This window comes from Psammomys obesus, unplaced genomic scaffold (assembly GCF_907164565.1).
Source record: "Psammomys obesus unplaced genomic scaffold, mPsaObe1.curated_primary_1811, whole genome shotgun sequence".
Lineage (NCBI taxonomy): Eukaryota > Metazoa > Chordata > Mammalia > Rodentia > Muridae > Psammomys > Psammomys obesus.
In genome coordinates this window covers 11,765,739-11,791,928 of record NW_026590062.1, presented here as the reverse complement: position 1 = coordinate 11,791,928, position 26,190 = coordinate 11,765,739, and the positions used below count along the sequence as shown (strand labels likewise).

General features: G+C 46.1%; 1 protein-coding gene across 1 annotated transcript in view; it reads right to left on the bottom strand.

The window, feature by feature from the left end:
• Positions 1-17,548, bottom strand: part of Psmd9 (proteasome 26S subunit, non-ATPase 9) — a 21,050-nt gene extending 3,502 nt beyond the window's left edge. The window contains exons 1-4 of the mRNA XM_055605803.1: positions 17,331-17,548; positions 10,156-10,258; positions 5,673-5,881; positions 3,677-3,778 (exon numbers count right to left, since the gene is read on the bottom strand). Coding sequence (XP_055461778.1) covers positions 3,677-3,778; positions 5,673-5,881; positions 10,156-10,258; positions 17,331-17,468 — 552 coding nt within the window. The 5' untranslated portion in view covers positions 17,469-17,548. The remainder of the gene's footprint in view (positions 1-3,676; positions 3,779-5,672; positions 5,882-10,155; positions 10,259-17,330) is intronic.
• Positions 17,549-26,190: the final 8,642 nt, after the last annotated feature.

The window sequence follows — 26,190 nt, the reverse complement described above, 5'->3', positions numbered from 1 at the left end:
ACACACACACACACACACACACACACACACACACACACACACACACAAAGCCAAGAGTACATTTATCTAGAAAAATGCAGATTAAAACCAGTAACTACTGTCAATCATCACCCAAACCAGGAAACACTACGTGTCCCTCACTCTTAAGTGGATAAACAGCAATCTGTGACACACATGAGCACACAGACCACACAAGATCTACTAACCTGTTCTGAGAGCAAGGAACCAAGCCGCAAAGGCAGAACTGAGGCTGGGTGTAGTGGTGCACACCTTTAATTTAACTGTTTCTACTTGGGAGACAGAGGACAAGAGCATCTGAGTTCAAAGGGAGCCTGCCTAATGTACATAGCAAGTTGGAGGCCAACAAGGTAGGTATGTAGTGAGAACCTGTCTGAAGGAATTAAAAAAAAAATCTGTACTGTGGGCATAGTTCTGTGACATTCTGGAAAATACAAACTCAAGAGCACTGATCAGTGACTGAGTAGAGAGAAGGGTTAGTTATCAAGAAGACTGAGTCACCGTGGGGTCCACAGCTCAGAGTGTTTGCTGTGATGTGGCTACATGAAGCTCCCACAGCTCAAAGGCCGGGCTGCTGAAAGAGTGAGTCCTCTTAGAGACAGCCAAGAGCACTCTCCACCAAAGATGTGCACACTTCCTGGGAGGCGTGCACACTTCCAGAGGAGCCTTTGTACATGTTTTGTGCTTTGGTTCTCATTTCCATGTGTGTATACACATCCTCTTCCAGAATCTGACAGACACGTTCACAAACACATCTATAACTAGGCGTGGTGGCACATGTCTTTAACCACAGCTCTCAGGAGGCAGAGACAGGAGGATCTCTGTGAGTTTGAGGACAGCCTGGTCTACAGAGTGAGTTCCAGGACAGACAAGGCTGCAACAGGCCCAGATATCTACTGAACATCAAAGTATACCAAAGGGCCAGAAGAAAAACAGTGAATCACAGCATATCAAAAAGTAGGGGGAAAACCTGAGACTTAACTCAATTGGTACAATGCTCACCTAGCAAGCACGAAGCCCTAATCTATATAAAGCCATCATTATGGTGCATGTCTGTAATCCACACACTTGGAAGGTAAAGGCATGTCCATTCAAATTCATTTTTCATTACAGAGTATTCTAAGCCACCATCTTTTAAAACTTACTTATTTAGGGGCTAGAGAGATGGCTCAGAGGTTAAGAGCACTGTCTACTCTTCCAGAGGTTCTGAGTTCAATTCCCAGCAACCACACACAGTGGCTCACAACCATCTATAATGAGATCTGGTGCCCTCTTCTGGTGTTCAGGTGTACATGCAGGCAGAACACCGTATACATAATAAACTAAATAAATCTTAAAAGAAAAGAAAAAGAAAACCACAATTAATTTTTTAAAAAAGGAACTTGGAGAGGGGCATGGGAGGAGATGAGCAAGGGTGGGATTGGGAGGGAATGAGGGATAGAGCTACAGCTGAGATATAAAGTGAATAAACTGTAATTAATAAAACATTTTAAACTTATTTATTTCTTATGCACATTGGTATATGAACTGCATATATCCCTATGAGGATGTCAGTTGCAGATAGTGGTCAGCTGCTATGTGGGTGCTGGGAATTGAACCCAGGTCCTCTGCAAGAGCAGCCAGTGCTCCCAACCTCTTGAGCCATCTCTCCAGCCCATAAGCCACCATCTTGAGACACACGACACCTTTTCTCAAAAAGCTAGGAGAAACAATTGAAAACTGGAGGTGTGGGTGAGTGAACACGTGTGAACACTTTCACAGGCCTCATGGGAGAGAGACAACAAAGAAGAGAGAGGCGGTAACAAAATGGAAACTTAGGGAAACTGCACAGGTGAGCACAAGGTGAGTGAAGAGAGAGCAGACCCTGTCCTCACTGCTCCCTCCCTCTGAGGTGAGTCCACTGGAATGGTGTAAGAAGCCACAGGATGAGTAACCGAAGGCACAGCCAACCGTGGGATCTGGATCTACAGCCTCGCTGGAGCCTTTGGGTAGCTATGGTCTCTGCTGACACCCTGCTGGCCCTCACAGGACCCTGTGGGCCAGAACCGACAGCACCTGGGGGATAGCTGACCCTCCATCCATCTAGACCAGCTCTTCTCAACCTGTGGGTCTTGATCCCTTTAGGGGTTGAATGACCCTTTCACAGGGGTCTCCTAAGACCATCTGAAAATACAGATATTTACATTATGATTCATACCAGTAACAAAATTACAGTTAAGAAGTAGCAACTATAAATAATAAAATAACTGGTTATAATAAAAAATAAAAATAACTATGGTCGGAGTCAGCACAACATGAGAAGCTGTATTAAAGGGTCGCAGCGTGAGAAAGGGTGAGAACCGCTGCTCTGGACAGTCAAGCAGCATCTATGGTTTTGGCCTGCTAACTTTCCAAATGGTTTTTGCACTCACAATATAGAAAGGGGCTAAAGGAAAGCCAACAAAGGACAAATGGAGTCTTCTAAGCAATTCTAAAAAGGCTCAGAGCAAACAGGGCACCACTCTCATGGAAAGATATGTGATATTAACAGAGGTGACTCTGTAAAGTCGTGGGTAAGGTATTAATTTTAAAAATGGCACTGGGACTACTGTCCATTTGGGGTTGGGGGAAGTGGCCTGGTAATGGGTGTCACTCATTACAAAATAAATTCCAGAGGAAATAAATGTGCCAGAGAAATAGGAATGTACGTCTATGGACTGGAGCGATGGCTCATGACTACATAAAGCCAGGCATGGTGGAGCACACCTGTAATTCCAGCGCAGTGAAGGAAGGACAGCTGGAAGTTCAAGAGCATCCTAGGCACATGGTGAGTTCTAGGCCAGCCTGGAATACTGGAAGTGTCTCAAATGAAAACAGTCTCCAAGGTTGGAGAGATGGCTCAGAGGTTAAGAGCACTGGCTGTTCTTCCAAAGGTCCTGAGTTCAATTCCCAGCAACCGCATGGTGGCTCACAATCATCTATAATGAGATCTGGGGTCCTCTTCTGGCCTGCTGGCTCACATGCAGGCAGAACACTGTATAAATAAAAAAATAAATATCTCTTTAAAAACAAAAAGTCTCCAGCGGCACTCTCAGAGCTCACAACCCTTCTTCATGGGTCACACCTGGAAAAGCATGCACAGGACAACTAACTGTACCCCAATAACAGCTGTGGGGGGTAGAGCATATGCCAAAGTGAAGAGCTCTTCCAGAAGAGTTACTGAAAACAGGCACTGACACAGAAGAGAGATTTAGACACGGTGGCCACACCGAGGGCTTGACCGTGTAAAGGCAAGTGCGGCACTGGGGAGGAAAAGCATTCCAGGCAGAGGGACAGCATTAAGGACCAACACTGTCAGCACTGAAGACCCCATCCACACTTTCTGGGCTGAAATTCCAGTGCTGAGGGCTGAATTTTTGCTTCCCTCTGGAAAACCCTTCTGCTGAAAGGCTGACCCCTGGTGTGATGGAGTAAGAGTCTGGGCTTGAGAGGTTCATTTATGGGGTTGGAGCCCTGGTGACAGAATTAGGGGTCCATCCCTTGAGCAAGCTGTGCCATCTACTGGCCAGACCCTGAATCTGTGGTACCCTGCTCATGGACTCCCCCGCCAACCCCTAGCTGTGAGGCGCATGCCTCTGTGGTCTGTGAGGCACCCACATGCCAGGATGCCCTAACTTACCCCCTCACTATGCTGTACCACGCTGCCCACGTTCTGCAGCGACTGGAAGTTCTGGGTGTTCACAGAGCCGAACTCCACAATTTCATCATCCACTTGCATGCCCTAAAGACAGAAGACAAGGAAAAACCAACCAAGAGGTTGAAGGCGTTTCTGGTACTTTTACTGCTCAATTCACAACTCAGTGGCAGATTCAAGAGTTTATTTCCAGCAGGGGGAAGAACGGGAGGCTCCTCATGTAGGAAGGCTCAGTGGGTGAGCGGCCCACCTCATCCTGGAGGCTCCGGGTGTGTCTAGATGTGCCCAATGAAGGCCTTAAGGAACACAGAAAAAAGCTCCAGTTACTTTCTGGAGTTTCTAATGCAGGTTCAAGGGCAGAAGAGGCCTAATTTTCTGGACGAGACAAACATTTGCTCTAAAAGTCCCTAAACAGCAGCCCCAGGCCTCCCGAGAGCACAGACCTCCACTTTCTCTGTAGCAAGCACTACCACAGGCCGGCTGCAGTTAGGCGCTGGGTGCTGCGGATCCAGCTGTGGCTAAGACTGATGTGCAGAAGGCAGTCTTGTGACTTGATTTTATTTTGCTTTTCAAAATTGTTTGCAGCACTAGGAATCTAATGTAGGCAGAGCTCTACCGAAGAACTAATCCTTGGTTGTTCATTTTTCATTTCAAAACAAGCTTTTGCTAACTTGCCCAATCTTGTGGCAGACCCACTCACCCACCTGTGAAGCTGGGATTACGCAGGTATGCCGACACACCCAACAAGTCTTATGACCTTTTCTTTGTTTAAGTTTGTTCTTTTAATTTTATTATTATTATCTCATTATTTCAATGTGTATTGGTGTTTTGCCTGCTTGCGTATCTATATACCACTTGTGCCAGGTGCCCGTGGAGCCAGAAGAGAGCAATGGATCCTCTGGAACTAGAGTTACAGATGGCCGTGAGCCTCCACATGAGGCCTAGGAATCCAATCTGGGTCCTCTGGAGGGACAGCCAGTGCTCCTAACCACTGAGACATCTCTCCAGCCCCTAGTCTTAGGGTTTAATGGTCATAAGATGACTTGTAGGATCTGGATTCAGAATCCAGTTCTGCTCCCCAGGAGCTGTATGTCCTGGCTCAGGTCACTTCAAGTTTGTGTGGCTTTTTCTCATGGATCAAATTGGGAGAAGAGCAGTACTACCTGAGAGGTGGCCACAGGATTCAATCTAAATGCATGTCCACATACAAACTTCTACATGAATATTCACAGCAACATTATTTATAAGAACCTCAAAGTAGAAGAGATCCAAAACTCCTTAACTGACAGAAAGACAAACAAAACACGTCTATCGCACAATGGGATATAATTTGGACATAAACTGTAATGAAGCCTTGATATATGACTCATCTCTGAAAACTGGACAGAGTGAAAGGAAGCAAACACAAAAACCACACATCACATGACTGCCTTCATGTGGCAGAACAGGTGGAGCTGTCCAGACAAAAATACTGCTAAGTCCCAAGGGGCTTGTCTTGGGCCTTCCAGCTTCTTCTCAGGACCAATGGAAATACTCTAAAATTGGCTGCGGTGCTGGGCGCACAGCTCTGTGACTGCTCTGTATCTTTTACTGAGTCATTCATGGCATGTGAAGCCCATCACAGTAATGCTACTGAAATATTTGCTTAGAATCTATTGAGGAAGACAATTCATTTCAAGCTCTTGTCACTCTTTTTTTCTTTCGTGTCCAGGGAAAATGGCTCAAAGAAGAGCACTTCTTTCTTCTCTGGGACATGTATCACCTTCTACATTGTGTCCCAGTGGTCCTACAACAGGTCTGTCCCTTAGTCCAGTGGGCTGACCCAGGTACACCAAGCTCTGGCCAGCATCTGTTACAGGAATAATGAATTTGGAACCACAGAACGAGAAAATGGCTTTGGCTTCTGGCAAGCCTCTGCAGCCCAGGGCTACCTAACACATAACACTCCGATGGGTGGATCTGGGGGAGCAGGCAAGATTACCGCAATACTGGCTGGGGAACCAGGGCTGATGCTGTTCACTTTGGCGAAGGCCTGAGGCAGGATGGGGCTGCTGGAGCCTAGCCTGCAGCTCCTAGCCTCTTCTTGGGCTTCAGCCATGTCCCGGGCCTGCTTCTCCTTGTCCCGAGCATGCAGCTGGTGCAGGGCCTCCTCCACCTGTTTCATCACTGCCTTGTGATCATTCTGTAGACCTGGGAGGAGAACACCATGTCAGGGGCAAGGGAAGACAGCCCAGGATGTGGGAGCGGTGAGGAGACAAGACATCTGAATTCACTCACGCCGTGGCATATTTTGTCAACTTCCTGAGATTTAGAACCTCCCAAGGCAAGCCTCTGGAAGTGCATCTAAGAACATTTCCAGAGAAGTTAACTGAGGAGGGAAGCCAGTCCGCCTTTAGCGTGGGCAGTACTCCAGCATGAGACAGGGTCTCAGACGGACGGACAGCTTTCGGCTCTTTGCCTCCTGATGCAGACAGGCTATACAAGCTGCCTGAGGCCCCTGCCACGATGCCTTCTCCACCAAGATGGGCTATCCTCCAACTGTTGGCCAAAGCAAACCCTTCCTTCTTAAGTTTCTTTTCCTGGGCATTTTGTCACAGCAGCCAAACAGTAGCTAACACAGAGAATATAATGAGAGCTGACTAGGTGCTGGACACAAAGCCAGAGTCCAAGGAACAGACCAACCTGTGAGCCCGACAGCTGCAACCATGACATGACCTCATATACAGATTAGTGAGCTGTCTCGTGCGGAAGGTGGCTACGGAACCGGTGACTACCGCCACGTCTGAGGACCAAATAATTTGGGATAAGAAGGCCCCTCAAAAGTAGCACAGGCCCTGCTGAGCCCTGAAAGTGGGCAGAAATCAGGTTCCAGCCAGCTGCCACCGTGACAAGACTGCGTGTACAAACAAGGGACAATTACAGAAGTCATACAAAAGTGGGGTGGCTGGGCAGGAGGCGGCACATCTGGGACCCCACACCTGGGAGAGGGTCAGGAGGCCAGTGTAGGGAACACAAACCCTGTCTCGTGGAAAACAAAACTAAAACAAGAGAGAGGCAGAGCGGCTGCTGAAAGGAGTCTCTGGGGTTGGGGGTATAGCTCACTGGTGGCTGTTTGCTGAACACCCATCTGACCAGGGGGTGTGATCCCCAGCACTGCATAAAACAGGCATGGTGGTGCATGCCTGTAATGCCATCAACCAGGAAGTGGAAGCAGAAAGATCAAAAGGTCAAGGCCATGCTCAGCTGTATGTTTAGTTTAAGCCAGCCTAGGGTACATACAAGCCTATTTAAATTTTTCTTTGTTCTTAAATTCTCATACAGAGGGGAAAAACGACCCAAGAGCCCAGGAACTCATGTGTGGGGATGCGCAGTGTAGGGCAGGCACCCTCCACCAGGCTCCTGCCCAACAATGGGACCTGGGAAGTAGATCTAGTGCTGCCAAACCTTTGATTTCCCCAGAAAGGCTGAAAACTGAGGGCTTTGAGGAGCATCGACAACAGCTAATTCATCATGTTGACCCAGGGGCTGAAGAGATGGATCAGCAGTTATGAGTCCCGGCTTCTCTTCCAAAGGGCCCCGGCTCGATTCCCAGCACCCATCTAGTGGCTCCCAACCCTCCATAACTCTAGTCCTAGGGGATCTAATGCTCCTTTTGGCCTTTGGGGGCAACAGGCACACATGCAGTATGCAGGCAAAACACCAATACACAAAAATAAAAGCTAAATAATGATCCACCACGCCGGTCCAACCACATGTCCTGTCTGGAGGCCAGTCCTGCAAGCAGCTAGCATTTCCTGTTCTTTTTAAGCCTAAAAAATGATGTCACTACTTCTCTGGATCCCACTCCTTATTTCAACCCATGTCACTCATACAGCTGTAGTCTCAAAGGCAGCCTGGTACAGTAACCCCATTTGCCAACCCATACATGGCACCCATGGGCCAGACTCTCCAACCCCGAGGGAGCCTCTGGCTGTGGGCTATTTGGTTATCTGACATGGTTTGACATTCCTGTCACTGTAGAGCAAAGGTGAGGCCTTCACATATGAGAGGACGTGGGTACTCGGCTCACTGAAGCAGATATGACGAAAAAACCAAAACAGAACAACATCAAACACCAGGCCAGGAAGGTTTCAAGTAGAGTCAATGTTATCTATGGTCACTGTGACTAGGAAAGCCGCCCCAAATGGTAAAGCCCCCGGGGAGCCTCAGCACGCCCAGAAACGCCTGTATGATCCATACTCAGTGTACTGCTATGGGGGAGAGGAGGAGTGGCCTGGTTGCCAATACATTACAATCCCATATCAGAATTCAAAAGGTTTTCATCACCCAGGTAAACGCTGCTGCAGCAACTCTTTCAAGATGGAGTTTAAGCTGTCACAATGTACCATGCTAATACTTGGTGACTAGGCGACACTGAGGATACAGGATGCAGCTTGTGAGACCTCTCTGTGTTATTTTTCCCAGGTTCAATGTAAGCCTAGGACTGTTCCTTAAGAAAAGTCCATGTTTAAGAATAAAGAAAACTACTAAGGGGGAGTTGTCCAACCATATTCTTAACACGTAATAAAGCCATTAAGGCGATATAAAATTAGCACAGAGATTACAACAGTGTCAAAAGTTCGGATATAGGCTAAGCATAACTGAAGAACCTATGCTGCAATTTGGGGTGTAGCTCAGTGGTACATTCATGTGCACACCCATGCATGCAAGCACGCACACACAGACACACGCACACAAACACACACAGTATGTAACACTGCTGCATTTCAAGAGTGGGAAAAAAACAGTGGTGAAACGTGAAGTTAATGCTATTAATTTCATGTAGTAGTTAATAGACTTCCCCAGGTCCTGCTTATACAGAAGTGAGAGGGCCACATCCCTGGGGTTAGGGATTAGAGGTTGAAGCAAAGCCCAAATTTCCCTCACACCTGGATGTCTTTGCATGGTTTTCCATTCTCTGCATCTCCTTAGTTGTTTTAGTGTAAAACTGAACCATTTTAAAACCAGAATATTCATGGACAAGTGGATGTTCTGAGGTGCTGCATCATCACACTGTGTGTGGCTTTAAGGGCGCCTGCATCTTATTCTGCTTCCTCTCACAGAAGCAGCCTCAGGACTGAAACACTGCAGATGAAGCCAGGGCTGGTGTACACTCAATGGAAATCAAGCGCAAACCCTGGGTGAATGACCTCCTCATATAACTGGGATGGAGGGCCGGTGCAAAGTAAAAGATGCTCACCCCCTCACCCCCAAAGCAGCTGCACATGTGACCTCACAAAACAGAACAGACTGTGCAAGTCAGGTCTAATTAAGGATCCTGAAAGGAGGGACGAGCCTAGATTTTCTAGGAGGGCCCGATGTCATCACAGGGGTCTTAACAAGTTGAAGAGGGAGGCAGATGAGTGAAAGGAAAAGATAACAGAATCAAAGCCAAGAAAGATAAGATCACTGCTTCTAAAGACAGAGGAAGGCGAAGAGCCAGGAGACACTGGTGACCTCTGGAAAGATAAAGAATACAATGTCCCTCCAGCCCCTAGGGGAAGCCCTGCTGACACCTTGATTTTGTCAGTACGACCATCTGCGCTTCCAGCCTCCAGAACTATCTGAGAAAATACATATGTCTGTGACTTATCATGACAGAAACACAAACCTAATATCCTCTCCAGGCTCCGTTACTTCGTTAAAACAATCAGGAGAGGGACAGTGGAACAGGTTTGCCCACTCTCCCTGCGGGCAGAGCCCTGTAGGGGGAAAATGGTGAACTGATGCCAAGACCCTCAAGACAGAGGCACAGCCTGGCTTCTGCTGATCCCTTTACTGCATACTTCAAGGGTCCTACTGAGAGCCAGGCCAGGTCTTTTCTGTAGATGAGGTGACAGACATGTCATGACCCTGAGAAGCTGAACCTACTTCATGAACTCATGGGGCTGCTGAGTGACACTGGTTTGGCCTTCCACTGTTAATTCAATAAAGTTCTCATAATGAGGTAAAGTTTTCATTCTTTATTTTTTATTTTCCCAAACTGGCTTCAAACTCCTGACCATTAGAGGTATGTGCCACAATCCCCAGCTTGAAGCCAAGTTTTTTGTTTGTTTTTAGATTTTTTTTTTTTTTTTCAAAGACACTGGCTTTCTACAGCCGGCTGTCCTGGACCTCACTCTGTAGACCAGGCTGGCCTCAGCCTTACAGAGCTCCATCTACCTCTGCCTCCAGAGTGCTGGGATTAAGGGCGTGTACTACCTCCTGGCTTTGAAGCAAAGTATTTAAAATAGAAGAAATGAAACCACTAACATGGAACTCTGCAGTCCACCCTACCCCCTTGGTTCTCAGTCCCACAACAGGAGCGAGATGATTCTGTCAAAGCAGAAAAGCTTTGTAATGTTCCACACTAATCATTCCCCTGTGTCTCAGCCCCTCCCCCACCCACCAGACGCTAGGACAGAGCCTCAGCGAGGGTCACTCACAGATGATGTTGTGCCTTGCTGTTCGGACCTGGTACAAGTCCACATCCGCCCGGGGATAGCCCTCACAGTCCACCAGCGGCTCATTCATCCCAATTCCTTTTTGCTGGAAGAAAGACATGTGCGTAAAAATTTAAAGGGTAAGAACATCAAGGTACAATCCCCTAGACCCTTTTCCTTCCAAGTCATGATAAAAGTGACAGTAAGGGCTACCTAATGATCTCTTTCGAACACACCAGGCTTTTTACCCTCTGCAGTGGGTACTAGTTTTTAAATTAATTTTTAATAATGAAAGCAAAGCAATGTGGCCACAGAGATGGATCAGTAAATAAAGATGCTGCCAAGACCAACAACCTGAATTCAATTCCTGGGACCCACATGAAGGTGGAAAAGGAGCACAAACTCCACAATACACACTCTGCACCAGGGCCCGCACCCCAACACACACACACTATACACACAGTAATAAAATGAAGTCTTTAAAAATAATGCAAGCAATGCATGGGACAGTGCACACAGAGTACTTGATTAGTACATGCACGACCTTGGATATAATTCTCTGCAGCACAAAAAATGTAATAAATAGAGGGGTAGAGACACAGGCCATAGCTGTTGCTGGAGTGCTTGCCTAGCGTGCATAACACATTGGACTCATCCCTAGTACTGCATACGCCAGGTGTGGTGTTATCAGCGTGAGGTGGAGACAGGAGGATCAGAAGTTTGAGGCCATCCTTGGTTACACAGCAAGTTCAAGATTAGCCTTTGATACATGAGATCTTCACTCCAAAACCAATTAATTAAAGCAACAACAGAACAGTCAGAGAGCCCTCAGAGCAATCTCTCAGCCCCATCCCTGACCTGACCCTCCAGCTCCTCCTCCCAGGAGCTGAAGCCTTGACATCAAGGCTGACTGAAGCCTTGACTCCGGAGGGAGTAAGCTACCGAACATACAGCTGTGTTTTGACTCTTCTAAAAATAAAAAGACCAAAGAGGCACACCAAGATTTTCTTCTTCATCACTGGATGGCACTGGCTACCTCCAAGGAAAGGGGGTGGGGTGGAGGGAGCTTTTTGTATCTGATATCCATTAGCAGGTTCTTAACCTAAACACAGGGGGAATATATATACATTGAAACAATGCATTTTTTTTAACGCCTTTTTTTTTTTTTTTTTACTGTCACTGTGTTTACTGTTCTCAATTTCCTGGGATCAACCAATCCTCTCGCCTCACTGGAACTGACTCACTGGAACTAGAGGTATGTCTGTTTCTCTGCTCTGGGCCTGTTTTAGCAACTGTTTATTTGAGGCAGGTTCTCACACTGTAGCTCAGGCTGACCTTGCATTCATGGCAATCCTGCTTCAGCTTTCCATGTCTGAGCCACCACACTAAGTTTTCCTACATAAATCAGGGGACAAAGTGCAAAAGCGATGGAATGTGTGAGCAGGAGCTGTCCAGTTGCCTAGACTTTGATCTCAATCCCAATTCTGCCTTACGAAAGCTCGGCATCTTTGTCTAAGACACATTCCAAGCCTCCGTTTCCCTGGCTGCACAGTAGAGATACAGCACACACCTGCTGCTGACACAGACACTTGAATGAGGGCTTAGAGGAGAGCCAAGCCCACGCATGGGTGGTGGATTGAGTGTGGGCCCCAAATACGTCCACACCTACTCCCCAGAACCTCTCTAACTGTGACTCTGTGGAGAGGGGTGTGACCAAGCCAAGGATCTCAAGATCAGTTGAGGCAGGAGAACTGTGCCAATTCTCTTCAGTTCTCCAACAATCAAGGAAGATATTCCCATTTGGGACTAGCCTGGGTTCCACACTAACTCCAGGACCCTCCATTTAAAACAGCTGTAACGCAACAGAATTCGTATACAGAGAAACTGAGCCACTGACAGTATAAATTCAGTGATTTGTAATTTGTTAAAGAGTTAATCACCCACCACACAGTCAGCTTAAGCACATTTGCATCAACAACCCTGAAGGAAAAAAGAAACCCTGGGCAGACCCACACCTACAATCCCAGCATTCAGGAGGCTGAGGCAGGAGAATATGGAATTTAAAAACCAGCCTGACTGAATACCAAGACCTTGACTCAAAAAGAAGTTTTCTTAATGCAGGGGGTATGGATATTAAGAGACCTATTGACCAAAAAAAAAAAAAAATGCTATCTATCGTGGAGGTGTTCTGAAACTCTAAAATATGTCTGAGAATTATAATCAACAGAGAAAAGGTTTGTTGAGGCTCATAGTTTTGAAGTTTCAGTACAGAACTGGACAGACACTTTGTATGTATGTATGTAGTTTTGGAGATGTTTTTAGCTCTGTGTAGAGGTAGAACATCATTGTGGAAGCATATGGGAAAGGAGGCAGCTTCCACCATGATCCCAGGAACAACAACAAAAAGGCCCATGGTTAAACTGCTCCTGTGGTGGGTCCTCTGCCGACCTACAGCAGCCTCCCCAACGAGGGCGAGGACACACCTCCACCAACCTCCAGAGAACTACAGAGCTCCACCTCTGTAACAGTCCACCGTGTCTCAAGAGCATTGCCCTGGGCAGCAACCTTTTAACAGGGTCTTCAGAGACTGACAACAGGACACTTCATACGCACAGGACCGTGCAATGCCAGGCACACTGACACATTTATAATCCCAGCATTTGGCAGGCCAAAACAGAAAAATCACAGATTTGAGCCAGCTTGGATTGTTAGCCAGACAAGTGCCAAAAAAAGAGGCTAGGTATGGCGGTGCCACCCGTAACCCCGGCACTCAGGAGGCTGAAGCAGGAGGACCGCCAAGAGGTCAAGGCTCACCTGGGCTATGTAGTCAGTGCTGACAGCTGGCCAGAAGGTGAGAGGACGACGCCTGCACTACATGACGCTGGGCAAGTTTGTCAATGTTGTCAAGGCTGATTTACTCGACGGCATAGACTTCTAGTTATAGGATGACCTCGCTCACTACTCCTCTTTACTGTCAACACTCCATGTACTGGTAGACTATTCTATTTATCTGTTCGCTGAAGGATATTTGTGTCGTTTTCCATTTCTTGGCTATTTTAGACAATGTGCATATTTTTTGGATGAATATATATTTGTGACAATCGTAATTATCGAATGAGGGATGGATTTTCTGGGTTATATGTAATCCTGTGTTTAGCATTTTTTGAGAAACTGCTAAGCTGTTTTGGACAGCAATTACACCATCTTACAGTTGCATGAAGTTTCCAATTTCTCCATATTCTCCCTAAGGTATCACCTCTATCCTCGTTATACCCATCCTGATGAGCATGAGGCAGTTTCTCTGTGATTTTTAACTACATTCCCCTAACAGCTATGACTGTTCAGCATGTTTTGCTTTTAAGATTTATTTTATGTGTATGAGTGTTTTGTCTCCGAGTACAGATGTGTGCCATGTACATGCAATAGCCAGAGGGGTCAAAACAGGCATCGGGTCCCCTGGAAGTGGAGTTACATATGGTTGTGAGTTACCACACGTGTGGGTGCTGGGAAGTGAACCCCAGGTCCTCTGTAAGAACAGACAATGCTCTTAAACACGGAGCCATCTCTCCAGGCCCTGTTCCAAATGTGTTCATGTGCTTCTTTATCAGCCAGATAGATTTTACTTGAGGAATGTCCATTTAGATCCTGTTTTTTCTAAGTGGGTTATTTGTGTGTTTATTACTGTATTTATTACTGCTTTTACTATATCCCAGGCACTAGCTGATGAGGCAGTTTATAACCATTTTATTGTATCCCGTGGATTCTCTTTCATATTCTTTGGTTTGTTTATTTTTATTTTTTCCTCAATGTTCTCTTTTGTTTGAATTCTGAGCAGTCTGAGCCACTCTTAAACTTCCAGGGAACTGAACCCTAGACTCTCAGATTCAGGCTCAGGAGCCTTATCAATGGAGCTATCCAAGCTTCCCTCTTTCATATTCTTGACTAAGTACTATGAAATGCATTTTTAATACTGATATCTAATTTGTTATTTTTCTTTCATAATTTGCTTTACTTTTTTTTTCCTGGCAGGGTCTCACTATGTAGTCCAGACTGCATACTGAGAGCCTGTCTTTTTGTTTGGTTTTGTTTTTTTGAAACAGGGTTTCTCGGTGCAGCCCTATCTGTCCTGAAAATCACTCTGTAGACCAGGCTGGCCTTGAACTGCCTGCCTTTGCCTCCTGAGTACTGGGATTAAAGGTGTGAGACACCACCGCCCAGCTGAAAAACTGTCTTAAAAAAGAGAGAGAAAGAGCAGACTTTTAAGCTTAAAGCTCAGCAAACAAAAAGCAAATTAGCCAAAGGTAATTAACATACATTGAAAAACAAAGAAAACAGCCTCATAGCCCATGTGCAATGAAATTATAAATTTTCCTTTTATTTATTTATTATGTGCATTTATGGTTTTGCCTGCATGTATGTCTGTGTGAGGGTATCAGATCTTGGGGTTACAGACAGTTGTGACCTACCGTGTGGGTGCTGGGAATTGAACCCAGGTCCACTGAAAGAGCAGTCAGTGCTCTCAACCACTCACCAGCCCCTCTATTGGCTTTTAATGCACGTGTTTGTGTGCGTGCAAATGTATGCAGGTTCAGCGGCACGTGCAGATGTGTATGCATACCCAAGCTATGCATCTTCAGGTCAGAGGGGAATGCGGGAGGTCGATACAGGGGCGCTGACCTCAGGAACATCACCTACTTCCTTTGAGACAGGGTCTCCCTGGCCTCCACCTCATCGCTCAGGCTAGACTGGCTGGCCAGAAACCCTGGGGATGAATCTTCCTGTCTTTGACTGTCCAGCTGGGATTACAAATGTGAACCACTACGCCCAGGGGTTCTAGGGACTGAACTCAGGTCTTCAGGCTTGTGGGACGTGCACTTTACAGGATGAGCTATAACCCCAGCATCTCCCTCCCCTTCACTGCTCTGTTCAGACAGGGTCTTGCTATTTCTCTATATAGTCCTGGCCATGAATGTGTGGCAATTCCCCTGCCTCTGTGTAGTGCTGGGAGTGAAGGTATACATCGCCACACCCAGCTAAACAGTATACAGTAGGCCAAAACTAATAGAATAACAGTACAGAAGATGTTTGAGCCTACCTGGGGTAGGTAAGTAACTTCAGTTTAAGAAATTGCTTTGGCCAGGCAATGGTGGCTCAGCTCATGCCTTTAATCCCAGCACTTAAGAAGCAGAGGCAGGTGGATCTCCGAATTCCAGGACAGGCATCAGTACACAGAGATAAAAACTGTCTTGTCTCATAAAACAACAACAAAAGGAAATTGCTTTTTTATCTGTTTTAAGCCATATATGTGGGGTTTTTATCTATCTTCTTATGTAGATGAGCGCTCTATCTGCGTTTACACCTGCATGCTAGCAGGGGGTATCACACCACATTACAGATGGTCGTGAGCCAGCATGCAGTTGCTGGGAATTGAACTCAGGACCTCTGGGAGAGCAGACATTGCTCCTAACCTCTGAGCCATCTCTCCAGCCCCATCTATGTGGGGTTTAACCCATATTATAATATGTTTTTTTTTTAATTTGGGATTTTAATTAACTCAGTTTACATCTTGATCACAATAATTTGGGTTTTTAATAGAGACATGTTGTGCATGTGCCTGTGTGTATGTGTGTAGCTCTGCCAAGCAAGGTGGCACACATTTTATTTTGTTTTTCGAGACAGAGTGTCTCTGTGTAACTGCTCTAGCTGTCTTGGACCTCATTTTGTAGTCCAGGCTGGCCTCACACTCACAGGGATCCCTCTGCCTCTGCCTCTCAACTGCTGGGATTAAAGGTGTGCATCATCACTGCCCGGCTGAGATTTGGGTTTGCTAATGTTCCTTAAAAAAATGTATTTATTTACTTTTGTTTTATATTCATTGGTGTTTAGCCTGCATGTATGTCTGTGTGAAGGTGTCAGATCTTGGACTTACAGACAGTTGTGAGCTGCCACGTGGGTGCTCAGAATTGAACCCAGGTCCTCTGGAAGAGCAGCCAATGCTCTTGCCTGCTGAGTCATCTCTCCAGACGAGGCTAAAGCACCCGTTTAGATATAGAGTTACAGGTGTTTGTGGAACATGTGGGATTGTTACACATGTGCTGGATCCAAACTCCAGTCCTCACTGACAGAGCAGCCGGTGATCTAAGCACTGAGCCATCTCTCCAGCCCCTGACTTTGCCTCTTAGAGCTTCAGGGATACACACCAACTTAACAGTGTAGTTGTGACAGTTTCCTGATACAGCACACATACCTTCCAGGTGTATGGTCAGCACCTAGTAAAATGGTACCCGGCATGAGAAACCTCTCCATGATACACCATCTTACCCAACATCACCTAAATCACTGCACCCAGCCTATCTGGGTCTGACTCAGCCTCCCCTTCCTCTACAAACTCACTTTCAATTTTAAGAAAAATACGTCTGCTTTGGAGGTAGACAGATCACAGAACCTGAGCCTGTACTGACTGAATCTGGCAAGCATTTGCTCCACTCTGGGCCTCAGTTTCCCTTTTTACAGGAAGAATAGTTCACTTTTACTTGTCATTCAAAGCAGTTCTAAGCAGTGCAGCTGGGAGTTTTCTTGAAATGCAGCCTGTTCCCCACCCCAATTAGAACATGCATTTTATTTTTGTTTCTGTTTTTCTGAGACAGGGTCTAATACAGCCCAGGCTGGCGTTGAGCTAACTATGTAGCCAAAAAAACATCCTGAACTCTTTAAGTTCTTGCTGCATCTTGCAAGTGCTGGAATTAAGTGAGGATGCCTTTCCTGCGTTTTAACAAGATGCCCAGTTAATTCTCACAGATGACGTTTGTTAAGTCCTAATGAAAAGCGGGTGGCAAGGCAGGCCAAACCGGGTAACGTGACCTACAGAAGATGACAGTGGCGATTATCACTGTGCCTCAGCAAACCGAGGCAGTTTAACTAATGCTTCAGGCCTGTAATTTCTGTACTCAGAAAGCCGAAGCAGGAGGATCATGAGTTTGAGGCCAGCTTCGGCTGCATTTAAAACTAAACTAAAAACCCACAGTTAGTGCTTCAGAAAAAGAAAATAAATCCCATGTCAAGGGGTAACGTCGCCTGGCACGCGGCACAAGCCCCCTGGAATGATGCTTGCCAGGAACCCCGGAGGCTCACCAGCAGGCCTCCCCGACCTCTCCACCGGGAGCCCTGGCCACACTCACGCTCTCCAGGACGTCGTAATTAGCTTTAATCTGTGCCTCGATCTCCTCCTTGCGTCGCATCAGCTCCTGGATGTCGCTGACCGCGGCCGCACGGGCCTCGGAGGACTCTGCCCTGTGCCGGGCTTCCTCACCCGACATCGCGGACCTCAACCTGGTGCACTGGACGTCTGGTTTCCCGGCTACGGACGCCGGCGGAGACTGTGGCTACGGGTCCCCCCGAGGGCCAAAATCTCCCAGCCAATCCATGAGCAAAAGGAAAAGTAAAGGGTGGAGCTTGGAAGTGGGGCGAAGTCACCGGAAGCTCCCGCTAGGTACACCGCAGACGAGTCTCAGATGACCCGGAAGAGGTAAATGGAGGCACACACAAGGCAGGCTTCTATTCCCACTTCATAGCCGACTCATTTTCACTTTTCTTTTTCCTTCCTTCTCTTTTTCTCTACGTTTCCCCCCTTTTCTTTCTTTTGTTTTTCTTTCCTTCTTTTATTTATTCATTCATTCATTCATTTATTTATTTATTTTTGAGGTAGGGTTTCTCTGTATAGCCTTGACTGTCCTGGACTCACGTTGTAGACCAGGCTGGCCTTAACCTCACAGATATCCGCCTGCCCCTGCCTCCCCTTTCTTTCTGATTAAATAAAAAAGAATGAGCTAATGGCAAGACAAAGCTATATATATATAAAGGCAGGTTTATTTGGAGCAGCGAGGGAGGGGGCGAGGAAAGGGGAGCGCACGCTGGGGGTGGGCGTAGGGGGAGAAAGGGTGAAAAGGAGCTTCGGATCCAAGGAGCCTGGTTACAGAGAGAAGGATCTCTGGAGAGGAGCCCTGCCCCTAGGTAGAGAGCAGAGAATGGCAGCCACGCCCTGCAGCGGGTAGGAAGTTTAACACTTTCACTTTGGTTTGTTGTTTGTTTGTCTCAAGACACGGTTCCCCTAATTCTAACCCCAGAACTTCCTCTGTAGACAAGAGTGGCCTCGAACCTGCCTCTGCCTCCTGAGGGCCAGGAGCCACCACGTTCCATTCACACTTTTATTTTTCATTCACTCCGCGTTTATTGTGCACCAGCTGTATGAATGTAAGAGTATTCTGTCCTGCTGCTCCAGCTCAGTTCTAAACAACAACAACAACAAAAAAATGCTTTCAAGCGTTTGGCTGTTTTTCAGACAAGATCATTTTTACCTCAGGCTGGCCTCAAACTCATTAAGTGGATGAAGATGACCTTGGAACTTTTTTCAAGTTTTTTAGGATATTCTACAATTTCATACATGTCTACAGTATATATCTTGATCACATACGCCCTCAATGCCCCCATCTGCCCAGTTCCTACTTCCCACATCTTCGTACCTTCAAATCCTCATTTTTTTTTCAAACCTACTGAATCCAATGGTCTTGAACATCTTATCCTCCCTCTTCTCTCTCCACAGGCAGGGATTACAGGCATGTGCCACCAGGCATGGTCTACTCAATGCTGGGGACCAAACCCAGGGTTTCATGTATGCTAGGGAGCACTCTGCCAACCAAGCTGCATCCCCAGCCACTCTCAGGCTTCCTACCCCTCGTGGTACAAACCCCATAACCCTGCATTTGAAGCTGGACTGTTGCCACTGTAGCCCATGTGACCTTAAAGGATCTCACTCTCTGATCTCTTCCCTTATTGTGCGGCACTCACAGCAATCTGCCTCATAAAGGTCTCACCTCTGTCATGAGGTGCTGGTATAACAAGACCTCTAGACCTCAGCACATCTGACTCCATGATGGAAGTGCCGTTCAGGCTGTAAAACACAGCAGCATATAGATACCTGCCAAAACTAAAACAAAGGCCTAAGCCATCAAAGTCTATAGTTATGGGAAAATCTCTAATGTCCTAACCTTGCTTTTTGGCCTCTGTAGTTCTACTTCTGGCTGTTCTTGTTAACTGAAGTGCATCAACCCAGGACATGGTTTTTGTGCTTAAAAGCTCAACCTGAAAAAGGCTCAGGGCTACACTGGGGTCCAGAACACCCAGTGTAGTGCTGGCTGGCTAATATAGACTTTCTATTGACTTAAACCCATGTCTGAGCAGCCTTCTCTGGTGAATCTCCCACAACACTGGAGTGGTGAGGAATATGAAGTAATGTCAAGGCTATAAATGTAGGTAAAAATAGAAATGGGGCAAGGGTCTGGAGAGATGGCTCAGAGGTTAAGAGCACTGACAGCTCTTCCAGAGGGCCTGGGTCTAGTTCCCAGTGTTCATGTGGAAGCTCACAGTTGTGTTACTCTAGTTCCAGGGAGTCCAGTGCCCTCATCTGCCCTCCGTGACCATCAGGCATAAACAAGGCACACATACATGTGTGACAAAGCCCTCGCATGTTCTCTTAAGGTTTCTATGGCTGTGATGAAACAGCATGTCCAAAGCAACTTAGGAAGGAAAGGGTTTATTTGCTTTCATTCCACATCGCTGTTCATCACTGAAGGAAGTCAGGACAAGAATTCAAACAGGGCGGGAACCTGGAGGCAGGAGCTGATGCAGAGGCCATGGAGGAGTGCTGCTCACTCCTCGTGGCTTGCTCAGCCTGCTTTCTTAGAGAACCCAGGACCACCAGGCCAGGGATGGCATCACCCACAGTAGGCTGGGACCTCTCCCATCAATCACTGATTTTTTTTTTTAATGCCCTACAGCTGGAGCTTATGGAGGCATTTTCTCAGTGGAGGTTCCAACTCTCAGATAACCTTAGCTTGTGTCAAAACTAGCCAGCTCACACACATATAATGAAAACAAAAATTTTAAAATAAGGGATGGGAGTCCAGCTCAGTGGTAGGACACATGCACGCATGAAGTAGGAGCTTGATGAGAAAGGACGATAGATCTCAAATGCTGTTCTACACGCCTTGCATGTGGCGGTCCAGCAACCCAACGAAACCAAGCATATTGTTGCCCTTATTTGACATCAAAGAAAACCATTTCAAGCAGGGAGTGGTGGCACATGCCTTTGATCCCAGCACTCAAGGAGGCAGAGGCAGGCAGATTGTTTGTAAGTTCAAGGCCTGGTCTGCAAAACGAGTCCAGGACTGCCAAAGCTACACAGTGAAAGCCTGTCTCTCAAAACAAACAAACAAAAAATCAACAGAGTCCAGTGAGTATCCTTTGATGGGATCTGGTTCCATTTCGCCACCAAAAATACTACAAAAGCTATTCTTGGGAACACCTGAAGATGTAGATACAGCCTGCATAATATCAATGTTAAATTTCCTCATTTGGTTCTCGCACGGTGGCTGTATGGGACCGTGTCCTGACGATGTACCTTGTATTATAATCAACAAGGTAGATAGTAGGTGACTTGTTGCCCAGTGGCTCGGAAACTGGACACAGTGGTGAACACCTGTGACCTCAGCACTCGGGAGGCTGAGGTGGGAAGATCTCAGGTTTGAGGGAAGCCCTGGCTCTGTGGCATGATTCTGGGTCAATAAATACAAACACTGGGCAAAAAGAAAGAGCGAACGGGAGAGAGACACCAGAACTAAATGTAACACATGGTTTCTGACTGGCTACTGGACACTTGTAGTGTAAAATTGCTGCATTATGTGTTGCTGAGATGGCTCTGTGGTACTGGAGTTTGCTGCCAAACCTGAGGACTCACGTTCAACCCCCAGAACATCAGAGAGAAGGAGAGAACAGAGTCCTGAAAGTTGTCCTCTGACCACACAATAAACAAACAAACAAACAAACAAACAGCAGTTGCTTAGTTTGGAGTTTGGAGAGATGCCTCAGCAGTTAAGAGCACTGGCTGCTCTTCCAGAGGACCCAGGTTTGCTTCCCAGCACCCACATGTTGGTTCACAACCTTCTATAACTCCAGACTCCCTCCTTTGCCCTCGAAAGCCACCAAACACATCTGATATTGTGGAAGGAAAATACTAATACACACACACACACACACACACACACACACACACAAAATAAAATCTCTCTTTCCAAGAAGCAGCTTTAAAAGATGCTATTTAGAGCCAGGCGTGGTGGTGCACACCTGTAATGCCAGCACTCAGGAGGCAGAGGCAGGTGGATCTCTGTGTATTCAAGGCCAGCCTGGTCTGTAATAGTGAGCTCCAGGATGGCCAGAGCTACATAGTGTGAAAGACCCTGTCTCAAAAAAAACAAACAAGCAAAAAAATCCAAGTAAGGGGAGCTTAGGAATTTTAGTTGGTGAAACACTTATTTCACACACTCACACTCACTCACACACACACACACACACACACACACGTCTGAATAAAATCACAGTATTTTGTTGTGGGTTATTAATATTTATATCTGATCTATCTTTTAGTTAAACAGCGGTTATTCCTAAACCAGTTGTATACCCAAATCATCACACAGAGACCTAGGATTTACTTAATTAACCAAGAGCACAATGCTGAGCAATGATTACTCCATCCTAAACCTCCAAGCCCATATAGCTTCCTCCCATTCAGAATTTCCAACATTATGTTTGCTTTTACTCGTATCTTAGGTCCCATTGTTCATCTCTCCTTCTGGTTCCAAGTCTTCTCCTGCTCATCTCTGCTCTCCCACTCACTTCCTTCTCTTCCCCTCCGGACCAGGATGTCCCACCCTATTCTCTCTATTGCACAGCATTGGCTGGTTGTTTTATTGGCAATATAGAGAACAAATGGTGGCATGTTTACACAAACTTGAGACAGGTGATGCTTAGAATAAACATCACAATGCAGTGTCGGGATTGAAAGCAGATAGTGGGATAGAGAAATCAGCATGTGAATGAACAGAGGTAAATTGTATACTGTATACATTCCACAAGAACATTATGCCAACAGTATCTATAATAAATGTGTGTGTGTGTGTGTGTGTGTGTGTGTCACAGTAAGTCAATGTAGCCTCCTCACTGAGAAAATTGTGTTGTAATTACATAAAAGAATTTCCTTACTGAAAGACAACAAATGCCCTAGTATGAGGGAGTCATGATGTCTACCGCTACCTTACAGGCAGTGTCAGGCTTTAACAAAGACGCAGGGTGGTGTGAAGAAGCCAATGTAACGATATGTAAATCAGGGGAAAGGTATGCAGACGTCTGTGGAAACTGGCAGATTTTCTGAGCTTTGGAGGGTATCCAAATAACAATGACAAGGAGGACGTTCTCCCCAGAGCCATCTAAAGCCAGGGCTGTTAGCTAAGTGATTGAATTATGCTGTTACATCAATCTGGTTGTGATCAGGAAACCTATGGGCATCCTGTCCCTTCTACTGCCTGTATAGCTCTCAAATCCATCACCACCCCATCTCTACTCCTGTCCGCCATACCCCATCTTCCCTGATTGCAGCCTATTGGCTGACTCTATTAATCCTTTCCCAAGGGCTGCCGGAATAACCTTTCCAAAGGGCACTGTTTTCACTGTGCCACACAAAAGCTTTCAACGGCGTCCTAGTGCCCTTCTCTTGGCCTTTAAGGCCTTTCTGGTCTTTTCATACTTTGAGATCCTCAGCCTCATGCCTCCTCCCGGTGCTCACACTGCTTGCATTCTATCTCAGCTGAGCATCCAGTAGTCTTCTAAGCCCTCTCTCAGAATGGTGTCTCAGGCTGATCCAGCTCCTCCCTGACTCTCCATGCTAGCAATCCCAATGTCACACTGCTCTCTGCACTCTCAGCTTGGGGCAGTCTGTAAATGTTTGTCCCAGATGTACATGTCTGGCCTGGACTCTCAGGAACTGTGGACAGAGCCTTGTTTACCTTTAGCAGTTTAAGTGTGTGCAGCATAGAGGGGTAAAGAACCGATCTTTGTTCCTTCGACCTGGCTGTTTTGGTTCACTGCCTGCAGTGACCACACACAGCCCAACCAAACTCATATTTTGGGAAGCTGCCAAAATGCTTGTCTCCTCTACACAACATGTCTTTATCATGTTCCCTTTAGAACTAGAGGCCAGGAGATAGGGAACTAGGGACAGAGCCAGCAACCGAAACCCACCCTAGCAAGAGCTGTGGGTCATAATATACAGTCTAGTGTATTTGTGTCTTTCAGCCCTGGTCCAGGAGTCTATGTTCTCTTTTCTTGAGTTTTTTTGTTTTGTTTTTTGAGACAGGGTTTCTCCGTGTAGCCTTGGCTGTCCTGTACTCACTTTGTAGACCAAGCTGGCCTCAAACTCACAAACATCTGCCTACCTCTGCCTCCTAGAATGCTGGGACTACAGGCATGAGCCTCTGTGCTGGGCTTCCTAAGTTTCTTATCAATAAAAAAGTAAGGCTTCAAGAGCGCAAAGTGGGGCTGATTTGTACAAGTTGGTGCCCAAAAGGTTTTTAACAGTATGAAAATGGGCTAGGGCGATGGCTCAGTGAGTAAAGTACCTGAGACTGGATCGTGGACCCCAATGCCCATGAAAAGCCAGGTGTGAAACATGTGCTGGGAGGGCAGGGACCAGTGGATCCCCCCAACTTTCTGTCCAGCCAATCCAATCAAGTCAGTCGATCAGCTCCAGGCTCACTGAAGAGACTCTGCCTCAAAAAACATGGTGGAAAGTAATGGAGAAAGACACTGGACATTGACTTTTGGCCTACACAGGCACACACACACAAACACACACACACACACGGATATATACACAGACACATGGACACACACATAGAAATCTAGAAAGGGGGGCGACTGAATTGCTGTGACGTGGAAGCATAAGAAGAATTACTGGTGGGAGGAGACCAGCAAGAGTGGGGCAAGATGGGTTCTGGGATGATTAAGAACAAAGCAAGATGACCAGGCGTGGCGGCGCACACCTTTGATCCCAGCCCTCGGGAGGCAGAGGCAGGCGGATCTCTCGGTGTTGAGGCCAGCCTGGTCTACATAACAACTCGCAGGCCAGCCAGGGATACATAAAGGCTGTCTCAATAGGGTCTTTTGCCTTCATAAATAATGTTCAAAGAAATATAATTGTGTCATGACGCATTGCCTCAAGGTGTCTGGAACCGCACTAACACCTGGCTTCATGGTGGTGTTTGTGGTCAAAATACTAACAGAAGTACAAGCCAGTAAGCTGACACCAGCTTAAAATGAGGTGCCACCAGAGAATGTCTGCCGGATCCAGAAAAAAGGAAAAGAAAAGAACTTAGAAAACCGACTCTTACGGAAGAGAAAGTAAAACGACACATGGGTTGGGAAATGCCGTAAGGAAACCCATTACTGTGTATGCTAATGTTTAAGGTTTTTAAAAAGAGAGCTAGAGGGTTAGTAAGGTGGCTCAGCACAAACAAATAATTATGAAAGTATCTTTTATTCTCCTGATGTAATTGCCATCTCAGAGGCTTACTGCCTCCTTCTGCTATCCTAGGCCTAGTCCTGGAAGCTTCTAGCCTCCATACAATCTAATCTAGGCATAGAATGTTTTCAGTTTCTGAGACTGAATGCTGAGTAAGTTCACCCCTTCCAGCTTTTTCTGAACTCTGGCTGGGTTCGAATCAGCTGTTCTGGCTCAAACACTTCTCCAAGCTGACTGATTTCACTGGACTTCTCTCTTGACTTCTGACTCAGTTGCTCTGCTTGACCTCATATATACTAACTTTGGCAATATGTTCTAATCTTCTGGTTCCTTTTCATTCTCTGGCTTGTTCTGTCTTCACTTGTGTCTAGCTTGTTCTTTCTCTGCAACCCTTCTCTGGACAGCTCTCCCAGTAAAAACTGCATCTGAATTCCATGAACTGAAATGCCACAAAGTCAACTGTGCTCCACTGCCTCTCAACTCATAGACTCTACCGAACTGACTGAACAGAACTGACTAGAACCCAGAGATCTGCATGCCTCTGTCTCCTGAGTGCTGGGATTAAAGGCATGTACCACCATGCCTGGACTTAAGCTTTTCTTTACCTGAAACTTGCTCTAAGCCAGGCTGGCCTTGAACTCAGAGATCTGCTTGCCTCTGTCTCCTGGGAATAAAGGTATGTCTGTATTCCAGCCAGAGTAGCCATATTGCTGGAATAAAATTCCTCTACAAATAAAGGCATACATATGTTTATTTAAAAAAAAAAAAAAAAAAAAGGTTGAGGCCAGGTGTAGTGGAACATACTCAGGAGGTAGAGGCAGGTGGATCTTGTTGAGTTCAAGGCCAGCCTGGTCTACAAAGTGAGTCCAGGACAGCCAAGGCTACACAGAGAAACCCTCGCTCTCTCTCAAAAAAGAAAAGAAAAAAAAAAAAAGAAAAGATTATTAATTAAGATTATTAATTTTTTGGTATTTCTTTTTTAAATAATTTTTTAATTTTTAATTTATATTAATTACAGTTTATTCACTTTGTATCCCAGCAGTAGCCTCCTCTTCCATCCCCTCCCAATCCCACCCTCCCTCCAGTATTTTCTTTCTTTATTAATGTTTTTTAACTTAATTTTTTTCTTTTTTACTCTCAGTTACGTATTTTTTCTTTCATCTTCTAAATTAACTTTCATTATTTCTGTTCTAAACAAACACCACTTCTCAAAAGAAAATCAATTTCTCTATGTAGTAACAGTTTGTCTAAAACACACACCCACACCCACACATACACACAATAGAGAAGGTAAAGGAGGGAGAGGAGAGGCACACACCAGCTGATTAAGCTGGTATGTTCAGTTTGGGACAATTCAGGGCTACATGCTGACATGTGCTTTTCCATGTCTAGTCAACCTCAGTAAAAACCGCTATTTCATTTCCCAATACTTAAAAATGTGTAGGCCATACACAGTACCATTAATCCCATCACTCAGGAGGCAGAGGCACTCTGTGAGTTTGAGGCTAGCCTGCTCTACATAGTAAATTCCAGGACAGCTGGGGCTATGCAGAGAAACCCTGGAAAGAAAGGAAGAAAGAAAGGAAGAAAGAAAGAAAGAAAGAAAGAAAGAAAGAAAGAAAGAAAGAAAG